This window comes from Chiloscyllium punctatum, chromosome 19 (genome assembly GCF_047496795.1).
Source record: "Chiloscyllium punctatum isolate Juve2018m chromosome 19, sChiPun1.3, whole genome shotgun sequence".
NCBI lineage: Eukaryota > Metazoa > Chordata > Chondrichthyes > Orectolobiformes > Hemiscylliidae > Chiloscyllium > Chiloscyllium punctatum.
This window is the reverse complement of record NC_092757.1, coordinates 98,016,826-98,032,449: the sequence shown is the minus strand read 5'-3', so window position 1 is coordinate 98,032,449 and position 15,624 is coordinate 98,016,826. Positions and strand designations below refer to the sequence as shown.

Here is a 15,624-nt window from a genome sequence, read left to right as displayed (position 1 = left end):
CCTGAGAATGCAACTTTTTAAAAAAGGTTTTGTGATTTACACATGAAAGTGAAACTATCACGATATTCTAACAGATGAAAGGCTTAAAAGACAATAAATTTTTCAATGTATAATTTCAGTTACATCACACTGTAAATTTTTGCTATAAATTCTGGGTGTTAGGATTGAGCCCTCCACTACCACCTGAAAGAGCGATGCTCCGAAAGCTAGTGCTTCCAATTAAACCTTTGGACTATAACCTGGTGTTGTGTGATTTTTAACTTTGTACACCCCAGTCCAACACCGGCATCTCCAAATCATTTCCAGAATACGTAGACTATGGATGGTAACACTAACTTTCAGTGGAAACAGGGAAATTATGATCTGCAACCAAAACCTATTAGAAAATCAGGTGTCTGTTTTCACAGCTTGACACAAAAGGAGGGCCACTTTTTTTTTCTAGATTACAGTGACACAGACTTAGAGAGACTAAGAGGAAGACAGAAACAGCTGAAGTAGAAAGGCAAGAGTTTGCTGGCGCTGTTGAAAGGAGTTAAAACTAATTTGGCAGAGGGAGGGGACACAGACTGTTAGCAGAATAAAGGCACGGCATCATACAGTATAACAATCAAGTTAGAGAGGATTTGCTGGAAGAATCGGAGCCAGCTTTCCACTATTTATGCATATCTGGAAGGACTGGACAAGATTAAGGTTTCTACCTTTAACTTAGTGAAAGGAAACACAATAATGAATGTTTGATTGTTAGACAGTCATGAACAGCAGAAATAAAGTAGTCTAAGCTTTAACAATTCTTTTCTGTTTATTCTGCTGTGGTTCTTAAACTTCTGTGCCAATTTCAGAGAACAATTCAACAAGTTATTTTGGTTTATGCATGGTAATATTTTCACTGGTGAAATCTAAGTCAACGTTTACTGCTAGCTTTGAGGATCACTCCTGTTCACAGTATTATGTGTTTCAAGTTACAAAGAGGCAACTGCTCTACAACATGATCACCAAAAAAAATGTCAGGAGAGCTTGGACTGTACCAGATACCATGACGTTTCTGTAGCTAACCCTACCTGGGAATGAGCCTTGTGAATACCATCCTTATGTCCATTAAATATATAGATACTGCCTCTATGGTCTTCTTCCAGTGGAGCTCCAATAGCTACATCATTGTATCCATCCATATTGATGTCACCTATGTTTGCAATGGCAACTCCAAATCTGGCATTGGTATAACTTGATATTCCTGTCAAATTGTCTTTCTCTTCAAATATATTCTGTTCAATAAAATAATAAAACATAATAAATATAGCAAGAAAATCTGGAACCATTCCTATTAACAGTTCACTGTTCAACAGATTGAATAGAGCCCTTTTATTTTCAGCCAAGAATCAGCAGCACGCATCTTGCGCATTTTACATATTTTCATGGACTCCTAAAGTTGTCTTGAGAAAATTATATAGAGCCGAGTTTCATGATCCCTATACCAGGGAATGATCGGCATCCCAATGAAAACTCATTATGCCTAGATTTCCAGGAAGTTCCCAGTAGCCCAGAAATGTCAAGTTCTTCAAGAACTGTCCAGTACTTGAGGGACTGCTGAGATATCCAAAGAATGACAAGCTCCCATGGACCAAGGTCAGGAAATGTAGAGCTTTCAATTTCTAGAGAATTAATTAGGATCAACTTTCTTCACATTTCATTGCATAGGCCTGTGGAATCATTCCAATAGGTGAAAGAGGACCAACTTTCAGCTTCTTGTCTGAAAGCCAAACAGGAGGCATGGTCATTTGTACAACCCTCAAGGATGCAAGGGTAGGCCTAAGTAGATTTTGTAAATGGAAACCCTCTTCCCCAATGTTATCGTGGTTTAATTCATGAATTTAAGCCACTGACATCCATCAGGACCCATGAGGTCCTATTCTCCAAAGCCCAAGAAATCTGCTCCTGCACTATTCCTTCCCACTATTTCTAGGCCCACAGAGAAGGCTAGTGCTGTGAGAGTGAACCCCAAACAAACAATGTAAGGATAAGAAATCACACTAATTTTGTAAGTGGCTGCAACACATTGGCATTAATAGGAAATTCCATCATTATGCCAATGCTTCTGAGTTAATCAATTAAGAAGGTGTTGATTTGATAATAGTCTTTGGTTGTCTTTATCTTAAAGCATAAGAAATAGGAAAGGGGAAGGTTACTGAACCCAAATAATTCTACTCATAATCAGAGTCATACAGCACAGAAACAGACCCTTCAGTCTAACCAGTCCATGCCAAACATAATCCCAAACTAAATAAGTCCCACCTGTCTGCTCTTGGCCCATATCCCTCCAAACCTTTTCTATTCATGTACTTCTCTAAATGTCTTTTAAACATTGTGACAATGTTGCTCCTTTAACAAGGTTATTCTGTCCTTGCTTTTTTTTTCCTCAGAGAGGTCATAAAAACAGAGGTTCCAATAAGTTTCAAAACATCAATTTGAGAAAGCTTTTGTACTTTTTTGAAACACTTGTATAATGAAAGGGGAGTGGGCAGTTCTCACACTTCAGGGTTTGGTTTGTTTTTAGCAAGCTGTTTTAGATCACTTTTAGATAGATGACTTAGTGTGGAAACAGGCCCTTCGGTCCAACAAGTCCACACCGACCTGCCGAACAGCAACCCACCCAGACCCATTCCCTTACATTTACCCCTTCACCTAACACTACAGGCAATTTAGCATGGCCAATTCAGCTAGCCAGCACATTTTTGGACTGTGGGAGGAAACTTGAGCACCCGGAGGAAACCCACGCAGACACGGGGAGAATGTGCAAACTCCACACAGACAGTTGCCTGAGGCGGGAATTTTATCCGGGTCTCTGGCGCTGTGAGGCAGCAGTGCTAACCACAGCCACCACGCCGCCTGTGCCTGTGCAGCTGCTGGTCAAGTTTTAGCTGGAAACAGAGGCCACTGGGCACCCAAAGAAGCAGTTGCATTGCTGATCCTCTGTCTCGCTGACATCTCTCCTATAAGGGCCGGTGTTTCATTTTAGCATTTTTTTTTGCCAAGGGGGTGTTCATGGAGATGTTCTAAGTATATGGAACAGCATCATTAGGTTGTGATAGAGCCGATCGGGTTTTGAAATAGTTATGTTATTCTAAATTTGGTTGTCTTTTGTTTGTGTATAAATAAATTGTTTTATTTAAAACTGAGTGGTTGGGTCAGCTGCATCACTCCTGGAATATCCACTATACACCTGTTTAAAACAACTGGAAAAGTTAGGGTCTAGGCTACCTTCTTGAAATGTGTTGAGGGGGTCTGGCATGGTCCATACAGATTTAATTGCACCCATATCCACTACTTCCTCAGCAAGTTTATTCCACATGCAAGCCACCCGCTTAAAAAAAAACCTTTTAATCCCTCCTCTCACCTTAAAAATGTGCCCCCTAGTCTTGAAATCCCCCATCCTAGGGAAAAGACAACCACCATTAACCTATCCACACCTATCATTACTTTATAAACTTCTACAAGAAATCTCTCCACACCCCCCCCCCACATATTTTTAAAATTTCTCCTCTACAGAACTTCATCCAAATATCCTTTGACCTCAGAGCTCTGTGCAGAAATTCCATTCTTTCTGTTTAAACTTTCAGAGAAATATAGGCTGTCCTCCAGAAAGCACCACTCCAAAACATTACAAAATTCACTAGAGCAGCAATCCAGCTGTCCTTGGTCCAAATGTACATGCTTAGGAGGACCAGCCCCCATTCCATACCTTGTCATTGAGCTGGTAGATATAAACCATGCCCTCTTCGCCTTGTACATGAAAGAATGGAGCACCGACAAGAAGATAATCTGTCACATTATCATTGTTTATATCCAGAGAGCACAGCTCTGAACCAAAGTATGACCCCAGCTGAAACAGAAAAATTCAATCCTTGAATTTTATTCTACAACTTCTTAAATTCATTGATGTGGAAACTTAATCAGCAACTAAGCATTTAATTTTGTAGCAAACAATGCTTTGTCAATGTTGGACTTCAGTTCCAATTATGAACTAACCTGTTTCCCTGCAAGATGTTGCTTTATTTTGACAGAAGTTCCTGCTTGAAATACAAGTACTTGTCCAGTCTGGCTATGCCGAGGGGCTCCAGCAACGTACAAATGCTGCCCATTCATTCCCTTTACTGAAGCTACACTGTACCCTGGAAAGAGAGAACCATTACAGATCTACAGAGATAGTAAATGAAACAGGAAACACTGCCAATGTATAGTAAAAACAGGAAGTGTTAGAACTATATGGTTTTATGGTTTACATAGAAGATTCATCAGTATCTGGAAAGAGAAATGGGAAATTAGCATTTCAGTTGGAAATCCTTTATCACAAATGCTAAATGAACACTAGTTAAACCTCTTTATGGGACTAAAAAAAAGGGGACAGAATGTAAAATAGCTGCTACAAAAGGCAGTTCACACTTGACAGGCACCGGTTGGATATATTCTAGAAGACAAAAAGATGAATGTGTAGATCATAAATATAAGTAAAGATTTCAAATTTTAGAAAGAAATTGTGAAGGTTCAAACACTTTGATGAATATTGCTACACTTTGACACATTTATAATTTGCAGATGGAAATCTAACAGAGAAGATTTCAGCACAATGTCCTTCATTAGAGTCAAGGGAGATTGTTTTGTCAGAGGCTAGTGCCACATTTAATCAGGTACTTAGTGCTACCAGAGTCTAGGGATCCATGGCCCTGAAGCCTTTGCTGGTCAAATGCAGTCAGTATAAAGATTAAAAGTAGGTCAGTTGTGATGCTGGGGGAGATATCTGGCCTTGGCCCAGTTTAGTACTCATCCCATTAAGCCACTCTCATCTTTGTCCATGAGTATTCTAAAACTTACAGAATTATGGTCACAATTCCCAAAGAAATCCATCCACTGCAACTTCTACTACCTGGCCTGGCTCATTCCCCAACACCAGGTCCAATATGGCCCCTTCCCTTGTTGGACTATTGATGTACTGCTCTAGAAAACTTTCTTAGATGCTCCTTACAAATTCTGCCCCATCCAGACCTCTGACACTAAGTGTATCCCAGTCAATATTGGAAGAGTTAAAATCTCCCATCACCACCACTCTGTTGCCTCTACATCTTTCCATAATCTGTCTACCTATTTGTTCTTCTACCTCACACTCACTGTTGGGAGGCCTGCAATGTAGCTCCACCAATGTAACTGCATCCTTATTTCTTACATACACCCATAATGCCTCACTGTCACCTATTGCCCAGTCAGTTCTCTATCCATCTAGCTAGTACACCCATACAACTTCACTTTCTCCATCAGTCTACCATGGGAACCTTATCAAAGGCTTTAATGAAGTCTACGTATGTATACGACATCTACAGCCCTTCCCTCAATCAACTTGGTTACTTCCTCGAAAAAATTCTATTAAATTGGTGGGACGTGACCTTCCCTGCATAAAACCATGTTGCCAATCACTGATAAGCCCATTTTCTTCCAAATAGGAATAGATCCTATTCCTCAGTACCTTCTCCAGCAGCTTCCCTCCTGCTGATGGCAGGCTCATCAGTCTATAATTACTTGGATTATAGATGTAGGCTTGCTTGCTTACCTGGATTATCCCTGTCCCCATCTGAAACAAGGGGACAACATTAGCAATTCTCCAGTCGTCTGGGACCTCACCCATGTTCACGGATGCTGTAAAGATATCTGTTAAGGCCCCAGTTATTTCCTCTCTTGCTTCCCTCGTTAATCTGGGATAGATCCAATCCAGACCTGGGAACTTGTCCATCTTAATGCATTTTAGATACCCAACACTTCCTCTCTTATGCCAACTTGACCTCAAGTAACCAAAGATCTAGCCCTAACCTCAACATCTGTCATGTCCCTCTCCTTGGTGAATACCACTGCAAAGTACTCATTAAGAATCTCACGCATTTTCCCTGACTCCACGCATGACTTTTCTCCTTTGTCCCTGAATGAAGCAAAGCTTTCTCTAGCTCCCTCTTGCTCCTTGTATATGAATAAAAGGCTTTGGGATTTTCCTTAACTCTGTTGTGTGGCACTGTATCAAATGCCTTTTGAAATCCTTCTGCACCATGTCAACAGCATTACCATAGTGAAACCTTTCTGTTACCTCTTCTAAAAACTCCAGCACCCTTTAGAACTCCAGTGGTGAAGACAGATGCAAAATAATTTATTCAAATCATCTGCAATATGCCATTATTAATTCCCCAGATGTACTTTCTTGATGTCGACTTTACTTCCTCTTATCCATGTTAAATACCTCTAGAAGCTCTTGCTATCTGCTTTGATATTTCCAGCTAGCTTTCTCTAACACTCTAATTTGCGTTTCACTACTAATATTTTAGTCATTCTTAACTATTCTGTCTAGTTTTCTGACCTGCCTCTCATCTTTGCAAAGTTATGCAGCTATTCATTCAATTTGATACAATCTTCACTCCTTTCATAATTACTAATGGGGCAGCCTTCCTTTCCGGTCTCTCTCACTAAACACAATCTATCCACCTTCCTTGAAAGGATAAAAGGTTTATAAAGATAAAACAACTTTCGATTTATTATCATATCATCTTTCAGAATTGTAGAATATCAGTTTTGCAGATACACAAAATAATGATTGTTAATTTAAAATGGATATACACATTTAAAGTTAACCCTTATGTGGATGATAGAAAATTACAAATCGGTAGAAAATGCTGAAGATATGATTTTGTTGCCAAACATACTAGATACCTTTCACGGTCTTACTTTCTCTGCACCAGATTCACTGAAGGCATCAGTTGCAAATACTCCTGAAGTATGCTGCTGATTTTTTTTTGGTTTTCAAAAAAGAGCAAGGAAAGAAAAATAAAGTCAAGAGTCACAGGTGCCGACAGGAAAATGGAGCTGACACTATAACCAAATTCACCATGATATGACTGAACGAACAGATTTGAAGGGTCATGTGCCCTACTCTTGCTCCTAAGTTCTAAGTATAAAAAGAATAACAGCAGCACTGAAGGTTATACCTCTGTCCAAAGTTTTAGATCAATTTCATTTGAAGATATAGGTACATTTAATATGAATACAATTGGGTCAGATCCAGTACTTGTTTACAGTATTGACATTTGTAAAATTTCTAATAGCTTCATAAAGAAACTTTACAAGGTTAGGATAAAACATACCAAGGTAACTGTAAGCTGCTTCGAGTGTTCCTTTCGTCTCATTTAGAAAAAGTGCTCCTGTTTCTTGGTTATACATTATTACTCCTCCACTCCAGTCATATGCTCCTACAGCACCAAGTAAAATGTTGCCCTGTAAAGATCATAATAATTATTTACTCCAGAAGAGTTAGCCAGGATAATCACTTGGTTATTCTTGAGAATAAAAACATTAATTTGTTTGTTTTCCTATGAATTGGTACAACAGCTATACAAGGAGAAAAAATTCACTTTGTTTGATTGCAGTAAGGCTCATTTTCTTTTGAAAAAAATGTGCAGTGTGAATTCTGCTAAAAATGGGTAGAAAATATATGGCCAACTCCACTTGTGCCACAAATCGTTGTAACAGCATGATTGCAGTCTGTAGCAATCTCGGGATTTGTTATTTAAATCAGGGGGTTAAATTAGGCAATAAAGATGAAGGGAATTCCAAAAGGAATCTTAGAAGGAGCAACGAAGACTACTGCAGTGGAATGATATGGAGATTTGAACAGATTAATATAGCTGGACATTTCAATATGCTGAAATGCAGTTAGAGGCCACAGAGAACTTCATATGCTAAAAATAATTGTTGTGGCCGTGCCTGAAGATGTTGATTAAGGCCATGTTGCCAAATATTATTTGCTTGTATGCTGATTGTGTAAATTTTGTTGCTTTTCCAGTTAAAAATGACGGGTCAGCAAAAAACATTTATTTCAAAACATATTTTGTCTTTTGCATAGTTCCGACCAAATGCAAGAAAACAAATATCTGTTCATTACATTATACACTACTAACATGTTTGAAACAGTCACAAACTCTAAGTGGGTAAACATAGGTTCAAGCTACACAGAGGAAAGTGTTGTCTTCCTCAATTTGCATAAGTGATGAAACAGATTGACTCGGGGGCACAGACCAATAGGGTTAGGGCTAGGATTAAGGTTAGGTTCAGGGAAAGGTTGCAAAAGTATTTGAGGCAGTGGGTGATTGAGATCTATATTAGTGGACAGCAATGTTCTGGCACTGTCCCATTTTTATCATTAAAATGCAATATGGAAAACATGATTTTTCCTTAAAAGTAAATCAATAATCACAGATTTCATAAAAAGTTTACAAATCTCACATCAGCATAATCTGCACTAAATCCAGCTTGGGCCAGTTCCATCTGAAATGCACTGATGTTTACACCTTGGGTACCTGGAGAATTAATGAATAAATTGACAACATTAAACAGTGAATGCGAGCAGTAAATAATGACTTTACAACTATATCAGACCTGGCAAGCATTACTTATGAAGAGAACAATCAATCAGTAGACCATTACATCCTCGAACCCCACATTCCCGTGGCTAATTCACATAGACTGGACACTATGTGGCAATTTAGCCTGGCCAATCCATGGAATCATTTATTTTTGGAGTGTAGGAGGCTGAGGGGTGATGTTATAGAGATTCATAAGATCAGGATAGGGATAGATAAGGTGAATAACCAAAGTCTTTTACAAGGGTAGAGGAGTCCAAAACTAGAACACATAGGTTTAAGATGAGAGGGGAATTAATTAAAAAGGGACACAAGGGGAAACTTTTCACACAATGTTGTGAGTATATAGAATGAGCTGCCAAAGGAAGTGGTAAAGGCATGACAAAGACAATACTTAAGAGACATTTGGAGTGGTAAACAGGGATATGGGCCAAACACAGGCAAATAGGACTAGTTCAGTTTAGATAACCTAGTTAGTGTGGATGAGTTGGACCAAAGGGTCTGTATCCATTCTCTGTGACTCAATTACTTTCAGTTTCCTTTCTCTCTCTCAGGGTGATATCTGTGGACTGGTTGCTGTCTATCAGACCCTTATGGCCTCTAATTTTGAAATCCCCTACCCCAGGGAAAAGACCTTTGCTATTCACCTTACCTGTGCCCTCAATTTTATAAACCTCTATAAGATCACCCCTCAGCCTCCTATTCTCCAGGGGAAAAAAAAATTCCAAGCCTCTCCAGCTTCGCACGATAACTCAAACTCTACAGTCACAGTAACGCCCTTGTAAATCCTCTTTGTACCTGTTACCAATTTAGTAATATCCTTCCTATAGCAGGGTGACCAGAACTGGACACTATTCCAAAAGTGGCCTCATCAATGTCTTATACAGCTGCAACGTGACATCCCAATTCAAATATTCAATGCCCTGACCAATGAAAGCTAACAGGCCAAAGGCTTTCTTCAACACCCTGTGATGCCACTTTCAAGGAACTGAACACTAGGTCACTCTATTCAATACTACTCCTCAGGTCCCAACTATGAACTGTGTAAGTCCTGCCCTGGTTTGTCTTACCAAAGTGTAACCCCTCTCATTTATCCAAGTAAAACTCAGTCTGCCAATTTTCTGTCCATTTGCCTATCTGATCAAGATTAGGTTGGAAGCTAGAAAGCAGGACGAGCAGAGTAGCAATCTCAGGATTGCTACTGGTGCCATGTGCTAGTGAGGCTAGGAATACAGAGCGAGTGCAGATGAACAAGTGGCTACAGGACTGGTGTGGGAGAGGGGGAGCTTCAGATATATGGACCTTTGGGCTACCTTCAAGGGAAGTTGGGTCCTGTACCAGAAGGACACGTTACACCTGGAAGGGAACCAATATCCTGGGCGGGAGGTTCAGAAGAGTTCTTCAGAAACTTTTAAATTAGATTGGCGGGAGGGTGGGAATCTGAGGTACAAATCAGATGTTGGAGTAGGTAGTGAATAGCCAGATAAAGAGCGCAGAGAGTCTGTGAGAAAGGATAGCCACTTAAAAGCGCAAAGGTGAAGTCAGTGTGATAGTTTAATTGTGCCAACTTTAATGCAAGTAGTATCAGGAATAAGCGTGATGAACTTAGAGCATGGAACAGCATTTGGACTATGATGTTGTGGCAATTACGGAGACTTGGATATCAGTGGCAGGAATGGTTGTTGGATGTTCGAGGATTTAGATGTTTCAAAATGATTTGGGGGGTGGTAAAAAGAAGGGGGGGAAGGGGGGAAAAGAGTGGCATTGCTAATGAGGAATAGTATCATAGCTGAAGAAAGGGAGGTCATCGAGGAGGGTTTGTCTACAAAGTCAGTCTGGTGGATGTCAGAAACAGGGAAGGTGCAGTCACTTTATTGGGAGTTTTCTACCCCCCAGCCTTCTCCACCATCCCACCCCCCACCCCCGATTGAGGTCGACACAGTCATGAAGGGTATAGACAGGGTGGATAGAGAAACTTTCTCCCCAGGGTGAAGGATTCAATAACGAGGGGTCACGCTTTCAAGGTGAGAGGTGGAAAGTTTAAGGGGGATACACGCTGCAATTACTTCACACAAAGGGTGGTGGGCATCTGGAACTCTGTCAGCAGAGGTGGTTGAGGCAGGCACAGTAGATTAATTTCAGATGTGTCTGGACAGATGCACGAGTAGGTGGAGAGCAGAGGGATTCAGATGCTTAGGAATTGGGTGACAGGTTTAGACAGTAGATTTGGATCAGCTCAGGCTTGGAGGGCCGAAGGGCCTGTTCCTGGGCTGTAAATTTTCTTTGTTCTTTGTACATCTTTTGGATGGTACCATAGCTGCTACTATGAATTGGTGGTGGAGGGACCGAATGCTTGCAGATTTGCTGTACTAAGCAAGCCATTTTCTCATCCTTGGCACCAAGCTTATTTAATATTGCTACAGCTGTGCTCATCCAAAGCATTTGGTGCTGAGATGGCTAATCTCCAATAATCACAACAATCGTCCTATGCGCCAGCTATGACTCTAACCAGTGAATGTTTTCTACTGATTTCCATTGACTCCATTTTCTCTTTGGCTCCTTGATGCCATATTCAGTCAAATGCAGCCTTGTTGTCAAGGATGTTACTCTCACCTAACTCTGGAATTTATCTCTTTGATCCATATTTGAACCAATATTGAAATGAGATCAGGAGCCAACTGATCTGAACTAGCACATTATTGCTGAGTTACTCCATAGCACTATTACTGACACTACTCACCATAATGTTGGTAAAGAGTAGATTGATTGGGAGGTAAGAGACTGGGTTAGAATTGTCCTGCAATTTGTGTACAGGACAAAAAGAAAGTGTCAAGATACTAAACATAGCTTTGCATTAGTAATAAACTTTGTTCATAGAAGCAGCAGTCAGTCAGTTTCTCTAGCTCAGTTTCCTTTCTAACCCACTTTCTAAGTCAATGACTAACTACTGAAGCAGATCCCTCCGTGAATCATAAAGACTCAAATCAGTAAAACTAGGGCACAGTCTAACACTTCCAGGTTTTTCTGGACACATTCTCCATTGCGTGTCAAACAAGCACCCCAAATGTAAATAGAAGCAGGAGGTTGGAATTACTGCCTACAAACTCATCACAACCATTCTGTGTGGCTTGCACTATCCATAAGAGGACACCAGATTTAGCTGGCACTTCAAACTCCCAAAGATCATGAATGATATTAAAATCACATTACATGATTTTATCACGTATAACTTATCTTGTACTCTGCAATGTTTTAACAGAAATAAATCTAATTAAGGCAAATAGGAACATTGGTACAAAATGGGAAGGCAAGAAACAGCATCATCATACACACTTACTCTGAAGATGTGAAAGCAAACCAGGAAATTACTTTTCAACTTCATCTTAATTCAAGTTTCATATACAAATAGCTCTTCTTGGGTCATTGACATCTATGTGCCATATTACACTTCAATCAATATTGTGAATATTTGAAACAATTGTGCTCAAGATTAAGAACTGAAATAGGTAAATATACCTTCAATTCCAACAATATTTTTCTCTAGATTCATCAGGAGACTATCTAAAGCACTATAGTTGTCAACCTGGAATAGGTGCGTCTCATCTGGATCAGATGCAATTAGTTTCAGCTCATTAAATGCAGCTTCCTTCTTAAAGGCTGGTCCAACCTATCAGAAATACAATGAGAATTTGAATCAACTGGAAATCTACTCATCTTGTGCACATGATGTGTCCCATGGCTTGATTTTTCAATCATCTTTATTCTACCATTTAAGTGCTCAGAAATTTTCTGCAACATTGGAAAACATTAAGATTAATAAGCTCCCAGGCTCTGATGGGATTTATCCTGAGTACTGAGGGACGGGCCTTAAAGATCTTTGTATCCTCTTTAGCCACCAGTGAGATTCTAGAAGACTGGAGAATAGCCATAAATAGATTTAAGGCTCCTTTGTTTATGTAGAACCTTAAATCAGTCATAAGGAAATTATCAGAGAAGCTTCTTAGGGACAGGACTTGCTCAATTTGGAAAAGAACGGACTTATTAGGGATAGCTAGTATAGTTTTATATAGGGGAGGGGTCTCACAAATTTGATTGAGTGCTTTGAGGAAGTGACGTAGATGATTGATGAAGATAAGGAAGTGGATGTTGTCTGTATGAACTTCACTAAAGCATTTGACAAGCTCCCTCGTGATAGGCTGGTCCAGAAGATTCAGTCACATGGAATCAATGGTAAGTTGGATACAAGATTGGCTTGTCCATAGAAGACAAGAGTAGTTGTGGATGGGTGTTTTTCTGATTGGAGGTCTGACCAGTGGTGTTCTACAAGGATAAGTGATGGAATCTCTGTTGTTTGTAATATATCTAAATAATTTAGATGAAAATGTAGGTGGGCTGCTTAGTAAGTTTGCAGACAACAGGAAAATTGGTGGAGTTTTTACAGAGTGGTAGGTACATGGAGTACATTACTAGGGATGGTGGTAGATGTAGGTATGATAGCAATGTTTGAGAAGTATTTTGACAGATACATGAATAGGCAGAGAATAGACTGACCAAGTGGAGGCAGATGGGATTAGTTTAGACTGATCATGATTGGCAGAGACTTGGGAAGGCTAAAGGGCTTATTTCTATGCTGTAATATTCTATGTTCTAATGTTGCAGTATAACTGTGAAAGATGGAGCTCATTATCATAATGTAAGCTTTACCAAGTCTCCCAACTGTCTGGAGACAGGGATGCCTATCTCCTGTGGAATAATAATTATCACAATAATAAGCTGTATTTAACATGTTAAATAAAAACTGAAAGAACTGTGGATGCTGTGAATTAGAAACAAAAATAGAAGTTGCTGGAAAAGCTCATCAGGTCTGGCAGCATCTGTGAAGAGAAATCAAAGATAACATCTCAGGTCTGGTGACCATTCCTTAGAACAGTTGGCAAGATCAGAGGTACTGATTAGATGTTGTTCAAGATTCTAAGGGATGGAGGGTGAAATATTGATGTCTGGGGTACAGGTGAGATTATAAGCACCAGGAACAGAAGATTAGGAGACATACTGGACAGGAGGGAAGGATCATAAAGATTAAAATAGAAACAGGAGAGATGGAAGATTGCCAGCCATTCAATAGGGCTGGGGTGCTCAATCACAATGAGGGTATGGCAAAGACACAATTGCTGGATCCAGAAATTCTCATCTTTCTTTAGCTTACTCTTAATCTTTCACAGCATGGAAGTATTGCTGGCAAGTACATTGCCAGCATTCGTTGCACATCTAATTGTCCTTGATAAGGTGGTTTTGAGCTGCCTCCTTGAACTGTCAAAATCACTCTGGAATAGATATTCTGAAAATGCTGAGTGGAAGAGAGTTCCTGGATTTTGACATAGCAACAGTAACCATACATCAATATAGTTCTAAGTCAGGATAGTATGTAGCTTGGAGGGATATGTACAGGTTGTGGTGATATCATGTTTCTGCTGCCTTGACTCTCAAGGTGGTAGAGGTTGAGAGTTTACAAGGTGCTGTCAATGGAACATTGAGTGACTGCATTGCACCTTCTAGAACATACTTATTGCTACCACTGTGTATCAGTATTAGAAGAAGCTTTAAGTTGGTGGATGATGTGTCAGTCAAGAGGGCTGTTTTGACTTGAATTGTGTTAAGCCTTTTGTAGTAATCAGCAACATTCCATTTCTGCCATTAAAATACAGGGAAGATTATGATGTAAATGGCTAGGCCTAGGAAGTTGCTCTAAGGAATTCCAGCAGCAGGTGGTTATCCTGTTACATTAACAACCATTTTATTTTATTATCAATCTCAAAGGCAATTGAGGATAGATAACAAATGTTGGCTGAGACAGCATTACCCACAGCTTATCAAAGAATTGTAAAGAAGACTCCAAGCATTGGAGAGATTTTTCCCAGATTTCCCTTGTTGGAGCTGTCCTTGTTTTAAATAGACATAAAATGGCTGGAATTTAAAGAAACGCCTGCTTGAACTGGCTATTTTTAAGAGAAACCAAACTGACAAAATTCAAAAAGCCTACTTCAGCATTAAGGTTTTTTAAAAAAAGCACCTTTTGAGAAGGGGTTTATTCCGAGGCAAAAAAAAATCTGAATGACAGGATTCCAAAGACTGCAAAAGACAATGGAATAAGGAGATTCAAGGATGAACAATTTGAAGATTTGTAAAAAACAAAGAAGAAATAATAGAACTTTAACTCATAAAAACTTTGAAAGATCATTAAACCACAGCAAGTAAGTAATTCCAGTCTTAAGGAAAGTATGTGTTCAGCCATAAAAACAGTAGTTAAAGATATTTTGCTGAAATTAGTTGTTGCTTTTAAATTACTTACAATATTAATAGGTTCCAGTTAAACATTCTTTAAATAATCTCAGGGATAAAAATTATAATGAATGCATGAAGGGAAAACATAAAAGAGATGTCTGGTATATCTTGTCACATTAGCTAAAGTGTATTAACAGTAGGAGTAATTACAAAATTTTAATATTATGAATTTTATAACAGAATCCACTGTCTTTTATATAAAAAGTGACAACAGTTCATGGAGATAGCAAGTACAATGAACAATAGAATTCAAGCAGTTCTCTGAGATAAGCAAACCAGGGACAAGACCAAAAGAGTACAGCCAATAACTTTGGAATGCAACATAGAAAGATCCCAAGGCCTAGAGATCACAATAATTGTTAAAAGTCTTAGGGAACCTAGGGTTGTCTTTGGAATGCCCATAATTGGTCAGATGTTTTATAGGATTAGTTCCATGGAGGGGAAGTGAAAGGCACAGTAACCACTTGTGTATGATAATTGTAACAGTGTATTAAAAAATACTGTTTTTTTTACTGTAAAAATCAGTGTGTGTCATTGATCTCTTCTGATCTGAGCTGAAGGTTAAGGGAATGATTGTGTCCTCATATTGAAGCCAGAATCAGGAAGATCATTTGGCCCTCTCACTGTATTAACCGGCTTTTGCTTGAATAAAAATCCATTACATGTGTAAATGCTGTCTACCTCCTGTGTCTTTTGTCCTCGGTCAGCAGGATCTTGCTCCTACAATTTTGCCAGGGTTCCTTGCTGCCACACTTAATTGGTTTCAAAGTAGCATTTGACTGCAGTCACACTCAATTCATACATTGAGTTCAGCTCTTTCATACAGATTTGGATCAAA

At 39.3% G+C, this 15,624-nt stretch overlaps 1 protein-coding gene across 1 annotated transcript in view; it reads right to left on the bottom strand.

Annotated features, from left to right (window-relative positions):
• LOC140491253 (integrin alpha-E-like) overlaps positions 1–15,624 on the bottom strand; it is a 344,341-nt gene that overhangs the window by 180,014 nt on the left and 148,703 nt on the right. Inside the window, exons 13-18 of the mRNA XM_072589219.1 lie at positions 11,961–12,111; positions 8,308–8,381; positions 7,170–7,299; positions 4,024–4,166; positions 3,737–3,877; positions 1,059–1,262 (exon numbers count right to left, since the gene is read on the bottom strand). Of these exons, the coding sequence (XP_072445320.1) occupies positions 1,059–1,262; positions 3,737–3,877; positions 4,024–4,166; positions 7,170–7,299; positions 8,308–8,381; positions 11,961–12,111 (843 nt within the window). The remainder of the gene's footprint in view (positions 1–1,058; positions 1,263–3,736; positions 3,878–4,023; positions 4,167–7,169; positions 7,300–8,307; positions 8,382–11,960; positions 12,112–15,624) is intronic.